Source organism: Spinacia oleracea, chromosome 1 (assembly GCF_020520425.1).
Source record: "Spinacia oleracea cultivar Varoflay chromosome 1, BTI_SOV_V1, whole genome shotgun sequence".
Classification (NCBI taxonomy): domain Eukaryota; kingdom Viridiplantae; phylum Streptophyta; class Magnoliopsida; order Caryophyllales; family Amaranthaceae; genus Spinacia; species Spinacia oleracea.
Window position 1 is genome coordinate 76,950,955 of NC_079487.1, and position 18,426 is coordinate 76,969,380.

An 18,426-nucleotide genomic window follows, 5' to 3' on the forward strand; every position below is an offset into this window, starting at 1 on the left:
GTCACATATAGATCGGTACAGGTATTAATCACATATTGATTGGTATAAGTATCAAAAAAACATAATTGAATTTGATATAATTAATGATGAAAGTAGTTAATTGACAATAAAAAAATATAAAAAAACAAGGAAGGTATAAAAGTCACAACAAATGGAATTATTTATAATTTAAGTGGGGTCACCGTATCATAGGAAAGTAAAAAATAATAAACAATTAGGAGATGGGTGTAAAGTAGGAGGAACTACAAAGACAAAATAGCTAAAAGACAAAAAGAATTGTTGGCGATACAAATTCAGCCACGGACCTCTACTTCATTAGAAAATTCTACTCCAACGCCTAGGCTACCCATGCGGAAGCAGGAATACAAGTTCTACTCCAACGCCTAGGCTACCCATGCCGAAGCAGGAATACAAGTTCTACTCCAACGCCTAAGCTATCTATGCCGAAGCAGGTATACAAGTTCTACACCAACCCCTAGGTTATCCATGCCGAAGCCAACATTCAAAATTTTTACAAGCAACGTCTAGGCATCCTAGCCTACTCTCCTAAAGAAATGGTTATTTGTTATATGAAGTATTTTATAGCTTCAACACCTTTTTCACTTCATCTTCCTCATTCAAACATTAATTCACCATTTAATTTATATAACCTCTTCCCCCTCGTCTCCCTCTTTAATACTCAATATTAATTCACCATCTAATTTATATACTTTCAAATTTCACCTCTACATAATCATATATTCCCACTAAAAATCACAAGCTCTCAACAAAATTAGCACTTTAAAATACTACTTAACAACCACTATATAATTTCCTGTTCATTGAACGGCTCAAAAGCCAATTTTCTTTAAAAACTCATGTCCAAACCCGTAAAATTGACTAGTTGTAATGACTCTACTTAATCTGTAACACGTTTCTTGAGATGCCCAAAGCTACGTAATTTCTGGGCCATAAATAGAGCAAGTGGGCGACACCTACGTAATTTCCGGGCCATAAATAGAGCCAGTGGGCCAAACCTACGTAATTTCCGGGCTACAAATAGAGCTAGTGGGCCAAACTTTTGATGGCTAGCTCTACTATTGAAGATGATAATCTTGTTGGATCCTTTTCTATGCCTACAATATGATCCTCCACATTAGGAAGTCGGTACTACTAGCTAGTTTAAGTACACATGTTATATAATCGTGGAAATAAGACGTCATCGTTTTTTGTTTGCAGTAAAGTCAATTGTGTGGGTAAAAGGAATTATATAGATAGACATTTATAATATGTAGTGGAAAATATCGATATATTTAGCGAGTGAGTTCGAAACTCTAATATTTTTTTTAAGATAAGTCAAGTTAAGCACCATTCCTAAAAATTATCTCAAACCTTTTAAAAAAATTACAGAGTACAACCACAAGAGAAAACGTAATAAAATCGACCAAGGGAAATGAGATACTCGACTAGTTGTAAGTTGTAACACAATAGTACGAAGTAATATTAGGGTCGTCATTTTCGAAAGCAAAACCCCATAACAAAATTTGCAACATGGTAATTAATTAACTTCCTTGTATGTCATCCATGCTTACTCTACTATACCCTCGGTCGATCAGCTCCTTTAATTCGTATCAACAACTTGTATTATGTGGTCAAAACATCTGATGTGCTTAATTTAGTGTTAATCCCATCTGATTTGCTTAATTTAGTGTCTGCGCTTCATAACTTGGCACCTTAATTTCTTGATATCTGATAGTTTAAGTGGCTTCAACATGAACATATGCGCACCCTCTTCCAAGCACCTGAACATACAGTTAATTAATATAGTCATATTAGTTTATGATAAAAACAGATTACTTAAACTTAATCCGTGATTAAGAATTTGCAAATTAATTACTTGTTGATTCTTGTTGGGACATTTTCAGATGACATTATAACAACAGGCACTTCCCTCATCTGCGAGGACTCCTGCATAAATAAAGAACCACACATCATATCATATAACTTAAGACATTGATTCGGATTCACTTTTGCCATGTCTAATCAAATTCATTACATGTTCAATATAGGATCAATGTACAAAAGAAGAACTAATTAAGATCTTACCTTAATCTTCTTTAGCAGATCATAACCAGTCATACCAGGCATGCAGTAATCTGTGAGTACCAAATTAACCTTCAAGGCCTGTTGAAAATCATATTATTAATAAAACATTATGCTAATTAATTAAATACTTTTATATTAAATTAAAAACATGAATCTACCAAGTATGAATTGCTTGCCTTGGGGGTGTTATGTTGATCTTCTCCAATTCCTAAGTACTCCAATGCAGTCATTGCATTTTCAGCCGTGGTTACTGTAACAAAATTACACTCATGCATTATTAGTTTATTACCTATAACTCTATAAGGCTATAACACTTATATGTAATATGTAGTAACATTAATTAACTACTTTCACGTAATCTGTCACTACTTTTCAGTGTGTGCATGACCCGCAAATACTGAAGGATCCTTATGTTACATGTTAATATGTTATTTGAGAGGAAGGATATAATCGTAATATTACATGTTAATTACATGCATATGGAGCATGTACTACAATATTACGATATCTACTAATAATGGAATTAATAAACGTTTGTTTTTAAAGGTCAATGTAGCATTCACTTTACATCATAACAAAGACAATTCAACCAAAGAGGTAGCTATATATATGTATATACCAAGTATGTAGTAGAAATGGTATTAAAACGAGATTAATTAATCGATAATTTATTAATTTTAAATCGATAATTCCCAAACAAGTTATGCTGAAGAATTGGGGTTTAGAAACACAAAGTTTGTCCCAAAATTGGCCAACAACACATTACCAGAATTTAGAAGCTAAGAAACAAGTTTGAATTAGCAAATAGTATATCCATAAGTTAATCCCTTAAAATAATCCAAGATAATTAATTAAATTATAATTAGTACATGCAACTATCAAAGAACATGTAAGACACTTTGGCAAGTGAGAAGAGCATATAAAGGTTTATTCCTTAGTGATTCTCGCTACGAATTATTCAATTACCCAAACATTCCCATAAAATCTTAATCTTCGACTATTAAATTAATTGAATTCATCGAATACGTAGTACTAAATTAACCCCTTATGTTATTGTTTAGTGTATTATAAATTGGTACATTAATTAATAAGTGAGAGTCAAAATAAAACCTACAAAAATGTAATGAATGATGAATTAGTCTAAAGTCAAAACATGGAAAAACATAAAACGACGTAGCTCTCATTTAAACAATTAAACCTTACCTTAGGAAAGTCAAATTGCTAGCTACCGGTTTCGTTATGTGCTTAAATCATCCATACAAAAAAAAAAAAAAAAAAAACTATTCTCCTAAGTTTAACCCGAATGAAATAATCACGATGTACTCCCTAATAATTTTGATACCTCTCAAAATAATATTCATGTTACTTAAAACAAACAACCCATTTTTATTTTCTTTATTTTTTTTTGGTAAATGAGCGAACACGGAGATGCATTTGAATTTTATTTATTTTTTACTAATTTATCTGTCTCTATTGGAAACGTATCTGCTCTTTTTCTCTCACATTTTTTACATTTTCTCTAACGAATTTTCTCTCTTCATGTACTTTGAATTGTAATATTCACATCTAGCATACATGCAAATAATAATTCCCTATTATTTTTCCACAATCTTTGTGCCAAATTTCTAACAATCAGTATAATTTTCTAGCTTTTCAGCTAATCACAAAATTAAAATAGTAAAAAAATAAAATAAAAATAAAAAACTTTTACAAACAACATAATAATGCAAAACATTGCACCTGCAATTCCACGAAAAAAAGAGAGGAAACTTTACTAACATTACCAATTTATGACCATGATATCACAATTCATAATCACAATTCATGTTATAGGAGTTAACTAAAAAGAAAAAGAGGAAGTAAGTAATAAAAATAAATAAAAGGAGAAATAACCTTTACAAGAGGAAGTTTTGAGCAACTTTTCAATGAGTTTGCGGTCAACGACATTATCATCAACAGCAAGTACATGAGGTTGATCTTCATAATAAGATGAACATGAAGAAGATGAAGAACCTTGATCTTCACTGTTATTCATCTTCTCTCTCTACTCTTTCAATTTTCTTTCTCAGCTCTCTCTCTAACAATAAATAACGTCGTAACACCTCTATTTATTTATTTATTTATGTTTTAAAAAGTTACTAGTAGTAGTAGGATTGGATTACAAAACGATAAATCTTCCAAAGCTAGCAATTAATGTAGTTTTGACGAAAGAAAATGAGGAGAGAGAAAAGAAGATAGAGATAGTAAACATGAAAATGGGATAAAATCTGGGCAGACTTTGAGTGAAATATTGTGATCATTTTCGGGGGGATTTCTTTGCAGTCTTTTTTTACAGTCTAAACACCATCATCATACGTATGACTCTATAATTTTGAGATTCTCTCTCTAGGAGACTAGGATCTTCTCTCAAATCTCTCTCCCTCCAAAACTAGGTTCACTTCATCTATTAGTTTCACACTTTATACGGAGTATCTTCTCAATTTGTCATTTTCCCCCGGCCCATTACTTTACTCTTTTTTTTTTTTTTTAGTGTTTCCCTAGAACCGAGCAAGTGTACTTTTTTATAAACTATAACTAGACCTCGCAAAATTGATCCGAACTCGGGTTATTGTTCGTATCAAAAGACCAATTCAACCAAAAGCTTAAGCTGGTGGTTGATGTGGATGCATCATAGGCTTTCTCATACCTAGCGCGAAATATTTCACTTTGAAATGAGGGGTGGATGAGATTTGAATCCGTGACCTTTGAGTCACATTGGCTCTAATACCATGTCAAAGGACCAACTCAACCAAAAGCTTAAGCTGGTGGTTGAAACCCCAAGATTAGTTTTATACTCTATCAGTTCGATTGGCCTGGCCTATGACTCGATTTGACGAGATATCAACCCGAAATCCAAAATTGATCCAACACCAAATCGAAATCGGATCGGAAGTGATTTGACCCGTACTTATCGGCCCGGACTGATGTTCACGCGAAATTGAAGTAACATGAACCAAAAATAACAGCCAAAATTTAAATCAACCGTTAATCTATCGGCATCAAAAACTCGAAACCAATTCCGACCAAAAAAACAACTCAAATTTATACCGGTAAATTAAAGTTAAAACTAAATAACACTACACTCTTAACTTTTAATATTATTACATGTAAAAATGTGAAAATGAAACCCTTGTCGTTTACTTTAACTCCCATACCATAAACCAGTAAAGTCTAAATGGTACACGCTTAACCTTTATTACTTTGTAATTAAAAAATATTGTTACTGGATAAAAGAAAAACTTCCTGGTCAAAACTCAAAGCCCGAAAAAATTGATCGGACTCAAAAAAACTCGATCTAACACGAAAAAATCCGATTTAACCTGAAAAACCTCAATCTGATACTGACCTGAAGACCCGATCCGACCATAAAAAAAACTGAATGGATCTGAACCCAAGGCCGAATTATATCTGAACAATACCCAAACCCGACCCGAATTAAAAGTGACCCGAAATGACATTTGTATGGACCCGATCCAAACGAAATCTTGAGAGATGTCTATGCTTTACTTTCAAGAACAAAGAATATAAAGTAAATCATACAGCCATATCTGTTTCAATTAATTAATTTATTTATTTTTTGATGTAAGAAAATTTTAACTGAAAGAAGAAAAAACACTAAGTAAACAAAAACTTAAAAATAATAAACAAGAAATTTAATCAGGCTCCAGTGAGTTCAAAGTAGAAACAACCCTGTCTTTGATAGCAGACTTAGAACGCGTGTGAGCTTGGTGCACCTGTGTTCTCTCCCCTTTTGATATAATTCATTTTTGAAACAATTTCCCCTAATTAATAATTTGAGAAATTGTTTAAGCCTGACTAATATCTGAGTGATCTCCTTGCTGCATATTGCTAACGAGGTTTGTAGAATCAGTAAATATATATATGGAGATGGAGGAAATTGACCGGGAAAAGTCAATTCCATTCCATGTAATCAAGAAAGAGCCTCAGCATGCGAGGTTTAAAGAGTCATTCCAACTGCAACGCTTCTCATAGAGAAATCGAACTAATTTGTAACTGAAGAGAGGGCCCAACCCATACCTTCTCTATGACACTTTATCTTCCAAGCTCCATCCAAATGTAAATGGAACTTTGTCTAGCCATCATTCGATCTGCCAATATTAACATGCATAAAACCAGGAGGATAGGATTTCTTTGGAGAATGTGAACTTGGTGAATCTGTGTATATTAAAAAAGGCTAGAATTGCTGGATTGCGACTTGAATATGAGAATACCCGTTCCCACATTTCTTGTTTGACCGAGCACGAAAGATAGTGTTGTTTCTTGTGATCCAAAGGCTCCACAAAGTTGCTATAAAATATGATAGTCTTTGCCCTTGTTTTCCATCTAGGCTGATAAATAATCGGATATAGTACAGAAAACCAATCTTGAAAGATTCTCATTAAAATATGAATGGAGATCTAACATTCCATTCTTCCAAACCTGTTGAGCTAACGAACATAGTCTAAATAAGTTTGTGCGTTTTCTTCTGGCAATCCAGACATTGGAAAAGTAGTATCAACTTGAATAACCCGAGTCTCGAGAAATTAAACTTGACTTAGCAACAATTACTCCCACCATCAATTTCCATATGAAAATTTTCTACTCCGGATTAAGGTTTAGAGACCAATATTGTTTGTAGAAATCATGATGTAAAATAATTTGGCCATCCTCCTCTCGTTGCAAAGATAAACATAAGAAGTCTTTACTGTAAACTTTCATGGCATATGATGAGGATAGTAAAGAAAATCCAGTTATGGCGAATCAGGATCGAAAGTTCTTTAGATAGAATGCTTCGAGCATCCCCAACCTGGAAACTGTTCCAAACTCTCCTAGAATTTCAGCCACTTAAATCGAGAGACAAAAAAGTACTTACCTTCCAAGACATCTCTTCAGAAAGTCGAACGTGAGAGGATAAAATAGGCGTTCTTCCTTTATCCTTCCCAACTATTATTCTCGAGCCTGAACCAACTTTCCAAGCGAAACCATCAACTAGCTAACTATTTGCTTTCCTAATTCCACTATAACCCAAGAACAATTACCTCGTAATGTAATCTTTTTACTTGTTGCCATAGGAGAAACCCCATAGAATTATAATTTTTAGTAAGTAAAAGTCTGGGGACCATTATGAAGCCTCCAAGCCTGCTTTATCATAAAGCAGTGTTAAGAGTAGACATTTTTCTAACACCCAAACCATCCATTCCTTTAGGCATATGGAGAATTCCTTTACGAACCCAATGCAAGCCTTTAACACCATGTTTTTCCTAGAAAAAAACATCAATATTTAAGTCAATCTTATTCTCTACGAACTGTGGAATTTTTAGACAATCCATAATATGAGAAACCGTTGAAACAACCACGGAGTTGATAAGAATTAGTTTATCTTGTTGAGACAAAGAGATGGCATTCCACGAAGATAGAAGATGAGCTACGTACTTTATCAATAAGGAAATGAAAATGCGAGCTCTTCGCCAATAATATCTACTGGAACTCCTAAATGAAGCTGGAACTGGTTCACCTTGGGCATTCTCAAAAGAAGCTTAAACTTCTCGTAATCCTTCGAAGATGTGTTAGGGATAAATTTCACAAAAAGATTTTTATAAGTTCAGTTGCTGACCTAAAATACAGCAGAAGCCCCCAAATATAGACAAAGTATTTTCACAAGCGGTGTTTGAAAAAAATCATCGCATCATCTGCACAAAACAAATGGAAAATTCTCAGGCTCTGCCTAAACATGTAATTCCCTAAAACAGTTTAATATCCTTCCCTAATCCTAGCATACGACGCAAGATGTCCATGCATAATAGGAAAAGACACGGAGATACCAGATCCCCTCGACGAATCCTACATTTTGGTATGGCCCCATTATGTTCATTAATAGTGGCTTGATTCTATTGACTAGAATGTTGGCTATAGCTTTGTAAATGGAGTAATACAAAAACTAAGCGGCCTATATTGATGTGCCTTACTTGAGTTTTATGCTTTTGGGATCAAAGTAATAATCGTACGATTAAGTTGACATAACAAAAAAATGTAAGAATGGAAGTTAAATGTGTGTTATTGTTAATTGTACTCTCAATGTCGAATATGTATTCACGCGGATAAACGGTAGTATACTACTCCCTCCGTCTCTTTTTGTTCTTTACGTTTGGTGTATTTTGCACGCGTTTTAACGACTAATAAATGTGCATTGAGATTCCTCTATTTTTTTATCTGAACGAGACAAATTACGCTTATTTATAATGTTTTCATTTTTATCAAAATTTTGATATTGGAAAAATGAGAAAAGTTTCATATCCCAATGGAAAAGTGTGAGAGATTAAATGACTCAGTAAATTTAATTGTTAAAATAATCATTGGACACAAATTTTGATAGAATATTAAAGCATTCATGGGACACCCAAAAGGGAAAATGTAAAGACCAAAAAAATACTGAGTGTAGACACCTACTTTTGTCCCATTCCCGAAAGGGAAGGTTCGATGATGAAAGCGTAAATCTCCACTTGACAACGCATCTCCTATAAAATAACGAATCTCAATTCCCCTTTTCATTTCACCCAAAACCTGCTATTTATAGAAACCTGCTATTTATGGAAACCTGCTAAAAATAGTAACTGCCGTAATGGGTAGTTGTTAAAAGTGGCAAGTCATAAAAGATAGAAACCTGTCAGAATTATGTGTTGCACTCCAACATAAATCCTAAATGAGATAGAAATTGCGAGAGAATCCTATTCCTAATACGATTCGAAAATAAGAGTTACGTATTAATTAAAATCCTAACGAGCCTAGAGTTCGTAACGGGCCCAGACGCATCCCGTCACAAGGTTAATACGCACTAAAAGACTCAATTAAATCTCAAATACTCCGGATTCGAGGAATCCGAATCTGACTAAGAAAAACAGCCCAGATCCTATTTTCAACGCCTGGCTCTGGGCGCCGAAATCTTCGGCGCCCAGGCCTGGGCGCTGAAAATACCTGGTACGTGTTTTTTCCTAATTCCTCGTGGATTAGAGTTCTACAATTCTATCTTTCCACGAACTCTTTTCTATAAATAGGGCCTTAAGTTCGACGTGAATAGGACAACAACACACAATTATTATTTTGAGTATTGACTCTAAACCCCTAAGCCTAAGCCTCACGCTGCATAACTGATCACGCGTTCTGTCTCAATCGATCCATAAATTGAACAGAACGTATCCCGTCCCATAATTTGAGATTCGTTAAATAAAAGGAGAAATAGCAAAGTCAAAGTGGTTAGTTTTCTGAGAACCGTGACGCACCTCTCAAGGGTGCGTCGTAATGTGTCCCTTTTCCATGGTTTAATTGCTTTCCTCGCCCTTTTATGAACTGTTAAACTAACTAAAATCTGATTGTTCGATCACGCTTAATAAATATGATATTTTTGGGAAATTGGATTATCATGCTAGGTCCCTTAAAAAAATCTCAATCAGATAATCGCGCTCGATCTAGTACTATATGTTGCATATTGATAAAATCAACTCAGATTAGTTTAATAGTTAACGCATGTCCCTTCAATTATTTATGCTGAGCTAGTAAGGATATCCTGCCTCTGGAGTTATCGAAGAGAGAGTACTCCTCTCGGTAGTTACAGTCCCCCGAACCCTCAATCTCTACCCTGCGGGTGTACGTTGAGCGATCCCCACCACCAGGGATCACAAGGGAACCTACGGCCGTCGTGGTCAAACATAATTGCACTCCCTTTATGTCACAATAACCGGGTTTTGTTAGTTTTTCTCATTGTCGTTAAAAACTGAATGGCGACTCCTATATTACTAGTCAATTGGGTGTAAACTCACAGGAAATCCAATTACACTTGATTTGACAAAAAGAAGCGTCACACCCACGAGGGACGAGGTCACGCATTAGCCTCGTGCTTTTTCGACCCCCTCACAGTGGCGACTCCGCTGGGGATAGTGAAGGAAATACTCGTGCTCGTAGGTAATCAAAATAGCCGAAGGGTGAAACGATCCTACCCCGCGTTTATTTCCCCATCAAGTTGGGACGACCTGAAAATCAGCATATTAATGTGAACGGACAGAACCGCATAACGAATCTTGGATCCCTTGATGTTTCATCTCGGGAGTTGGGACTAAGGATACCCATCGCCAACCGGGGGGTGCATACGCTTCGAATGTTGTCCACTCGGCACTTTCGCTAGTAGTACACCCGTCCCAAACCCAATCGCTCGCTCATTAGGTCCCTCTCGCCTGCATGCCCCCTTGGCTTGCACTTGCGGGTTGGCCTTCTGGGGCGAAATTCGTTTGTTGAAGGCACTACCTCGACCGGGGCATGTGTTGGATCTGCGATAGAAGCGGTACCAAGCCAGCGCAAATACTACCCATAGAAGCCTATCATAAACTACATGACATATTATTATTTTGCCTCATTGTGTAATGTTAGTTATGTGTAGCGAATTATGTGGTTGTGTGTGACATACTATCCTAGAAAAACCAACGACCTTAAAAATTGCCCAAACATTCATAAACCAATTTGCCCAATGAGTTATACCAAAATACTTGTTCCGCAAACCCGAACGATCGCTACAAAAATAAGCGACACTCGGGATGGCCCGTAACGAATCCCACAAACGCTACACAATGCGTAAAGGACGTTATTAGGCAAGCACGCAAAATCGAAGTCGCATAAACAAAAAGTAGACGCAAACAAAAAACGAGAACCAGCCAGGGACGCATTTTCAACGCCCCTGGCTGGGCGCCGGAATTTCTCACGCCCTACGCTGGGCGCTGAAGTTGCTGCCTGGCCTTTTGGTCAGGCACAGCAGCCTCGGTGCCCACGCATGAAGAAAATGCGTAGCAAAAAAAACTTTTCGTGAAAAAAAATTCCTACGAGGGCGTATGAAAAGGCACTCGACTCTAAAAGCGACTAAGAAATAAAAATAAATAACTCTTTGTGTCGTTGTTAGGTCTCCTACGACGACAATGCTCGGCACCAAAACCGAGCATGCTAATTAAACGACCTTGAATGTCACATGGGCAAAGTATTCAAAAAATAATGTTCGAATAAAGTCTTCAAGAAAAAATAAATGTTCAAATAAATCCGAGTCTAGACTAGGCTATGCCAAAGTACAATCCAAATCCTAAGTCTTAGTTGTCTTATCCATAGAATCGGTCCTAATGCTTGGTGTCGTTCTGCAAGTTAAAAGGTTAAACCATATTGAGTCTCCCCTCCTAACATTTAAATCAATAAGCACCCATATGTAATTGTCATCCCTTGCTAAGAATCCACGGCCTCAATACTCTCTCTCACCAATAAAAAGAACATATTATTTAATTCAAGTATTTGCAAAATGGAAACAGTCATATTCTGAAAATCATTCCTCCATAGTCGCACAACCCCCAAAGTGAACCTAAGGTGTCAATACCGTTAGCAAAAAGATTTAATGGCCTCAAGGCTTATGATCACATTGGGTCACGACTATCATAGTCCTCTCGAGTCACTCACTCCTTGAAGTATTCCTAAGTACGGACTAAAAGATTTTCCAAGAATGCAACATGACAAACCATGAAAATACCCAAATCGGCATGCCCTAAGGCTACCATTGGGGTAAAGCAATACACACTAAGAGAGAAGCCGCACTAATGATTCTAGCCTTGCAAAAATAAAAATTCGACCTCCCCAATTAACTACCTTGCCAACATTAAGCAAAATAGCGCATGACAAATGAACACCCAAGGGTAAAAATCCGAAGTGTCAACCAACGTAAGTTATGGTCTAATTAGCCTAAGTCTGAGAGTCGCTTGGTCAAGTATTATAGGCTTACGCCACGTAATTATTTTGAGTCTAGGCCACCTCCTTGTATTCATACACGGGTTATAATCAGAAAAGTTAATGAAAGTTCAAGTCTAAATCACAACTTCCAATTAAATCCCGAAAATTGGAATCTGAAAAGAAGCAAAAAATTATCTTCGATGTAATTCTTTCGTTAAATTTCAATAAGGTAAAAATAACATTTTGAATCTACGCTATTTGCACATTTTAAGAAACGACTAAATACGCTTGCAAAGTAAGACAATTTAAAAGGTCCACCCTAGGCCTACTAAAATTAAAGGTCCACCCTAGGCCCACTAAAATTAAAGGTCCACTATAGGCCTACCAAACGAGGCTCACTCAGTCTCGCCTCGTGACTCAAAGACCACAACCATCTACCTTTTAGCCCAAATAAAAAAAAAAAAAATTGAAGGATTTATGTTGGGAAGAAATCCCAAGCAAAAAGAAAAAATAGAAAGAGAAAAGGGAGAGCGAAAAGATCAAGCCATGAAATACTTAGCCCGTACCTCCCAATGTGTGAAATTTACACAAGTAAAGCAAAGGAAAAAAAATTGAGTCAACCAATCCAAATCATGACACAAAAACTACATAAAAGTCCTACGATGTCTACCCTTTCCAATCCTTACGTTCTTAGACGCCTTCGCTCTGGGGCCCCTGTTCAGCTCATTTAACCCATCCATTTTCTCATTGCCATAACCCAAGAAACCATTACCTCGACTCTTGTTCTTGAACTTGTTGTCAACCGCAAACCACGCACGGCCATTGACACGTGCGTCATACCCATTATTTCCAAAACCTGCTCTTACACCACCATTAGCATAATGACCATATAACTTGTTTGGATACATCCTGTTGATATACCTGTGAGCCGTCCCCATGCTACTCATTGGCCTTGGTTGATGTAAACTCATGACCCTAGCTTGAGGCTGCAAATTGTGAGTCCTAGCAGATATAATCCTCGTGCTTACCTATACAAATTATCCTATCTCATTCAACCCATCTTGAGTCACGAATAAAAAAGAAAACAAATGAAAAGTACAAAAAAACAATAAATAATAAAAAAGCAAACTTTGCAAAAGCGCCTCTAAAGTTGGTCTAAAAAGAAAAAGAAGGCATTTAGCGCACCAAAAAAGATCCGCCCAGAAGTCATTTTCAGCGCCCAGGGTTGGGCGCCGAAATCTTTAGCGCCCCTGCCTGGGCGCCGAATCTCTCTGCTTGCTAAAATTTGTCCAGAAGTGCTCGTCATTTTATCCGCACATACACGGAACAATAACGAACACTTGGGGGGTACAGCACGTATTCAGATATACGTACCACCAAAAAATACATGTACTAAAAAAAAATATATATAAAACAAATTTTTGGCTTACGGCAAGGCAGCAGATTAAAATAATAATAAACTTCACTTATTCTACCGTTTCAAATAATATGTTTCCATCTCAGAACATACTTATCGAAATCGACATTCTAAGAAACCATTTTCTAGGCTAAGAACTACGCAAGACCTGATTCCAAATTAAATCTATTTAAGGCGGATACGTAGGCAATCCATGATTCGGTCCAACCAATTTGCAAAAATGTTAGAGCCTATAGAATAACAAGAATAAGAAATAGAGTCCCTTATTGAAATTTAATTACTTACAACCCAAGTCGAAAGAAAGATTTAAGTCAAAGGAAGAATCCAAGTTGTCAAGATGCCAAAACGAGCACACATCGAAAAATAATAAGGGCACGTACCCTTGCCAGTAGGAGCACTCACACTCCTAGGCACTTAGCCAAGACTCAAAAGATCGCTTTGCCTCAATTGAGAGGGGGCTAGCGCAAGCGTCCATGACCTCTAAAGTACTCGACTTGACCCTCCCTAAAGCAAACTAACTCACTGAAAGACTTTCTTTCACCACTAGACATAGTCGTTCGCTTAAAGGCCTTCTTTCACCACTAGACACAGTCATAATCGCCAACAAGTAGTACAGGCAGTAAAGCTTGCAATAAAAAGGATTATTCTACGGCATCGCCCCATCGTTCCTTCGAACTCAGGGCACCCGTTCATGGTAACTCAAATGCTTGCGAATCCCCTTTGAAAAAAAATCAGACATTGCCAATAGGACTTGGCACTTAACCAAGGCTCACTCTACTCAGACATATGACACGGGCATCTAAAATCGAAATCTAAAAGCATCGTTAATAAGAAGACATAATAGCAACTGGGGGCTAAAAGATTGAAATGAAAGAGCTAGGGAAAGAACTAAGTATACCTTGACCTTTTATACAGACATACACCAAGTAAATCTAAGTCAATTTGAAAACGGTTTATACTCCCGCAATTCTGGGAAAGATGGCCTTAAAAGCCTAAAGCATATGCCAAACGGGCACAAGTATATCTTGACGCCTGCACCCTGGCTTCCAGCAAATCCTTAGACAACATTCCAAAAAACATAACAGTATTTTGATTCACTCATGTAACCCTGTACGAACCCTTCTATAAGTCAACCTACTTAGGACACCTCGGATTGTACACAGTAGGACTTGGATTTTAAATAATTTTTCAAATGATTTTTAAAGACTTCTTCGAACATAATAAAGTGTCGTTGGTTTAAGCTAAGTATGCGTTTATCTCGATGTCGCAAGTGAGTCAAAAAGATTTCTAAATATGATTATGGGTAAAGAAAGGCACCTAACTTTTGGTCAAGGCACACTTCCACATGTTACTACCTTGACCATGGCGATGTCGCATAATACGACATTTACAAGAGAAGTAGCAGGTCACTACTCGAACGCACCTCGCACTAAACGAGTCTGGTTCAAACTATTCATGATCCATGTCACCATGAATGCATAAAGACGTATGCAAAGCATTATAGCACCAAGCTAATCCCGAAGCTACAATTGGAGGCTTGAGAAAAACACTCTAAAAATGCTCGAAATGATGATTTTTTCGCAAATTCTCGACGCTAATGCTATACATACATCATAGGGACACAATCCTAAGCTTTAATCGTGTAAAACGAACCTTAGAATGGCTACAACCCCTCCCAATTTCTAAGCACTACTTAGAATATATAAAGTCACCCCACTAACAAGGGTAACTGAAAATCGCGAGTCACCAAAACTCCGATCAAACTACTGCACATAACGCTCGCCCTACAAGCGCCTGTTACACAGTTAACCTCGTTCCAAAGCAAAAGCGAAAGAAAAAAATCAAGGATAAGAACTGTCAAAACATACCCGGAAATCATTTTCAATGCCCAGAGCTGGGCGCCGATATCTTTAACGCCCCAGCCTGGGCGCTGAATCTTTCTGCTAGCCAAGTTTTGCCCAGATATAAAAATAAGAAAGAAACACCTATGAATCCTCGCGTCGAATGAAGTAATAAGCCGTGAAAACCCACGCAGAAGGTGCTACACTTGTTCGAGCACCTGAACAAGGCGTAACGAAGTACTCCAACGAAAAAAATAATAATGATATCCCAACACCTGGAGAAATGTTCTAAGACACGCTGTTAGGCCACACAAGCCTACGTCGCACCATAAGTTCAACCATCCCACAGTACAAGTCCAAAAAAGAGTAAGGCATATTGCACCAATGTAGGCACGACCAAAGAGTATGTGTAAAAGAGGCAAAGATTACTTATCGCCCAAATTCAAAATGCAAGCCACACGACTTCTACATTAAGGATCAAAGGTAGCAAAACATCACCTACCACGGAAGGGATAGCTCGCACCTACACGAGCGGAACCCCAAGGCATCTTTCTCAAAAAAAAACCTACAAAATCGTACGCCAAAAGGAAGCATCCCAACATGCATACTTGGGGGTCCAAGCTACGAAACAACCATAGCAAAATAAAAAAATCTCGAAGCAAATGTTTGAACAATCGAAAGGGTACGATGTTTGAGCCCACTTCATGAATGGGCCTGAACCCTATCAAGCTTCTAAGCAAACTATTCAAAATCAGTCATTGCTCAAAAAAAAAATGATTCAAGCAAACCGATTAATGGACCGCACACAACGGCCATTCTATGAACGTTCGTTCGCACATACATATCATCATTCTAAGTATCGAACATTCACGAACGCGTTCAAAAGGAAAAATATACAACAACAAGAGCGGTCAAAGTCTTACGCCTCAAGGTATGTTCCTCGGGCCATATAGACTCGCCCAACTATCGCAATAACTGTACGCCTTAAGAGCAACAGTTCCTTAAAATAATCGCCCCAAAGCGACAAGCACCGTAGTCAACCAATTGGCTACGGCTTCTCAAGAAAATGATCGCGTTCTAAAAATAAAGAAAAAACAAAAGAAAAGAGAATACAAAGAACTTCCAAGTAAAATAAGCGAATGAACAAGAGGCCAACTGTGTCATCAAAAGACCAGCCCAAACAACACTTTGAACGCCCCACCTGGGCGTGAATTATTTCAACGCCCAGGCCTGGGCGCCGAAAATGAACCCAGGCTCAAAAAAGGCCCTAACTCCTATTGGGACCTGCCGCATCCATTCGACTCGAAAATTGCCGATTTCTTTACTGGAAGTCGCACCTCACGGCTTTGTCAAGAGTAGCACACCACTACAAAAATCTCTCGCACTTACGAGCACGATCCCAAACACGATCAAGGACATCACAAATTGTGTATCCCCAAGGAACCCCTTTGACAAGAAATGACCGTCAAGCACGAATGCTTGGGGGCTCGAAAGAAAATATAGAGAGTATGAAAAGTTAAAACAATATTCCCAGACTACGTTGTACGAAGTCCCGTGTTTGGATGCCTCAAAAAATAAAACCGGATTACGACCTCGAGACAAAGGTCGCCGTTGATACTTATACATAGTCCCCTAATCAAGGACCCAGGTAGTAGCAAAATTGAGCCGTAAAGACTAGCTCAAAACCATGAAAAAGACCACAAGGAAATGGTCCGTCTAAGCACATTGCCAACCCACATTCGAGCATCCCTCGAAAGAATTCGCTCCTACAAGAATGAATAAAAATAAATTCTCAAAAGAAATCACAAAGAACAAAAGAAATAGGAACTTGCCAATCTTCAGTTGGCAAGATCGCGTCACGAACCACGCGAGTTCCAAATCAAGGAAAAACGAATTCAGGGATGTCCACCCTTAGCGGACAGGGCTCGCCCACCTTCAGCGGGCGGGGTCTGCGTCACTAGCCGCGCAGGTCCTCAGTTTTCGAAAAATAGAATCTTCAAAAAACAAAAATGAAACAGGCTCGCCATCTTTAGCCGGCGGGGTCTACGTCACAAACCACGTAGGTCCTTATTTTCAAAAAGCACAAACAAATTTCAAAATAGATTCGTCCACTTCTATCGGACGGGGTGTCCACCCTTAGCGGACAGGCTCGCCATCTTTAGCCGGCGGGGTCTGCGCCACTAACCGCGCAGGTCCTTAGTCGCTGCAGCGATAACTTTTTTTGGTTTTCCGTTTTTCCAAAAAAGAACGATGTGAGTAGCTTTTGGTTTTCCGTTTTTTCCAAAAAAAAAGAACGATGTGAGTAGCTTTTGGTTTTCCGTTTTTCCAAAAAAGCGATGTGAGTAGTTTTCCCTTTTTTCAAAAATTAAAGGATTGGTTTTCCGTTTTTTCCAAAAAAGAACGATGTGAGTAGCTTTCCCTTTTTCCAAAGATTGGTTTTCCGTTTTTTCCAAAAAAGAACGATGTGAGTAGCCTTCCCTTTTTTCCAAAATTTAAAAGAATGGTTTTCCGTTTTTTCCAAAAAGAACGATGTGCTGGATTTTCTTTCGTTTTACGTCCCATAAAAACAAGGGGGTTTTCTCGTTTAGCTAACCCTGAAAATGAGAATCTTTAAAAATATTTTACCTCGTGATTGGGCTTGGCCAGGCCCAATTACACTTTACAGCTTTGATTTCGGAAACATCTGTAGCTACTCCCAATGACAAAGTGAGGGAGTTTCTACGCTTCTTTAGATACTTCCAATGACAAAGTGAGGAAGTTTCTATACTATCCGTTGACAAATCCCAATGACTCGTGAGGGATATGTCGACACTTCAAGTGATGACCCTTAAGTCAAATGTTATCACTCGGGGATCGTGAGACCCTCGCAAAAACAGGTCACCATGGCTTGTGCGACGCACTCCGTCTAATACTTTGACCATCGTCTTACTCCAAGACTCAGTCAAAGTGGGGGCTAACTATAGACACCTACTTTTGTCCCCATTCCCGAAAGGGAAGGTTCGATGATGAAAGCGTAAATCTCCACTTGACAACGCATCTCCTATAAAATAACGAATCTCAATTCCCCTTTTCATTTCACCCGAAACCTGCTATTTATAGAAACCTGCTATTTATGGAAACCTGCTAAAAATAGTAACTGCCGTAATAGGTAGTTGTTAAAAGTGGCAAGTCATAAAAGATAGAAACCTGTCAGAATTAGGTGTTGCACTCCAACATAAATCCTAAATGAGATAGAAATTGCGAGAGAATCCTATTCCTAATACGATTCGAAAATAAGAGTTACGTATTAATTAAAAT

General features: G+C 37.7%; 1 protein-coding gene across 1 annotated transcript; it reads right to left on the minus strand.

Annotated features, from left to right (window-relative positions):
- Positions 1-1,279: 1,279 nt before the first annotated feature.
- Positions 1,280-4,602, minus strand: LOC110800593 (two-component response regulator ARR17). Its single transcript, XM_022005905.2, has 5 exons — positions 3,979-4,602; positions 2,262-2,335; positions 2,086-2,163; positions 1,877-1,947; positions 1,280-1,781 (listed from the first exon to the last, which is right to left on the minus strand). The coding sequence occupies exons 1-5, from the start codon at positions 4,118-4,120 to the stop codon at positions 1,685-1,687; spliced, it is 462 nt and encodes a 153-aa protein (XP_021861597.1). The 5' UTR covers positions 4,121-4,602; the 3' UTR covers positions 1,280-1,684.
- Between the last annotated feature and the right edge of the window lie 13,824 nt (positions 4,603-18,426).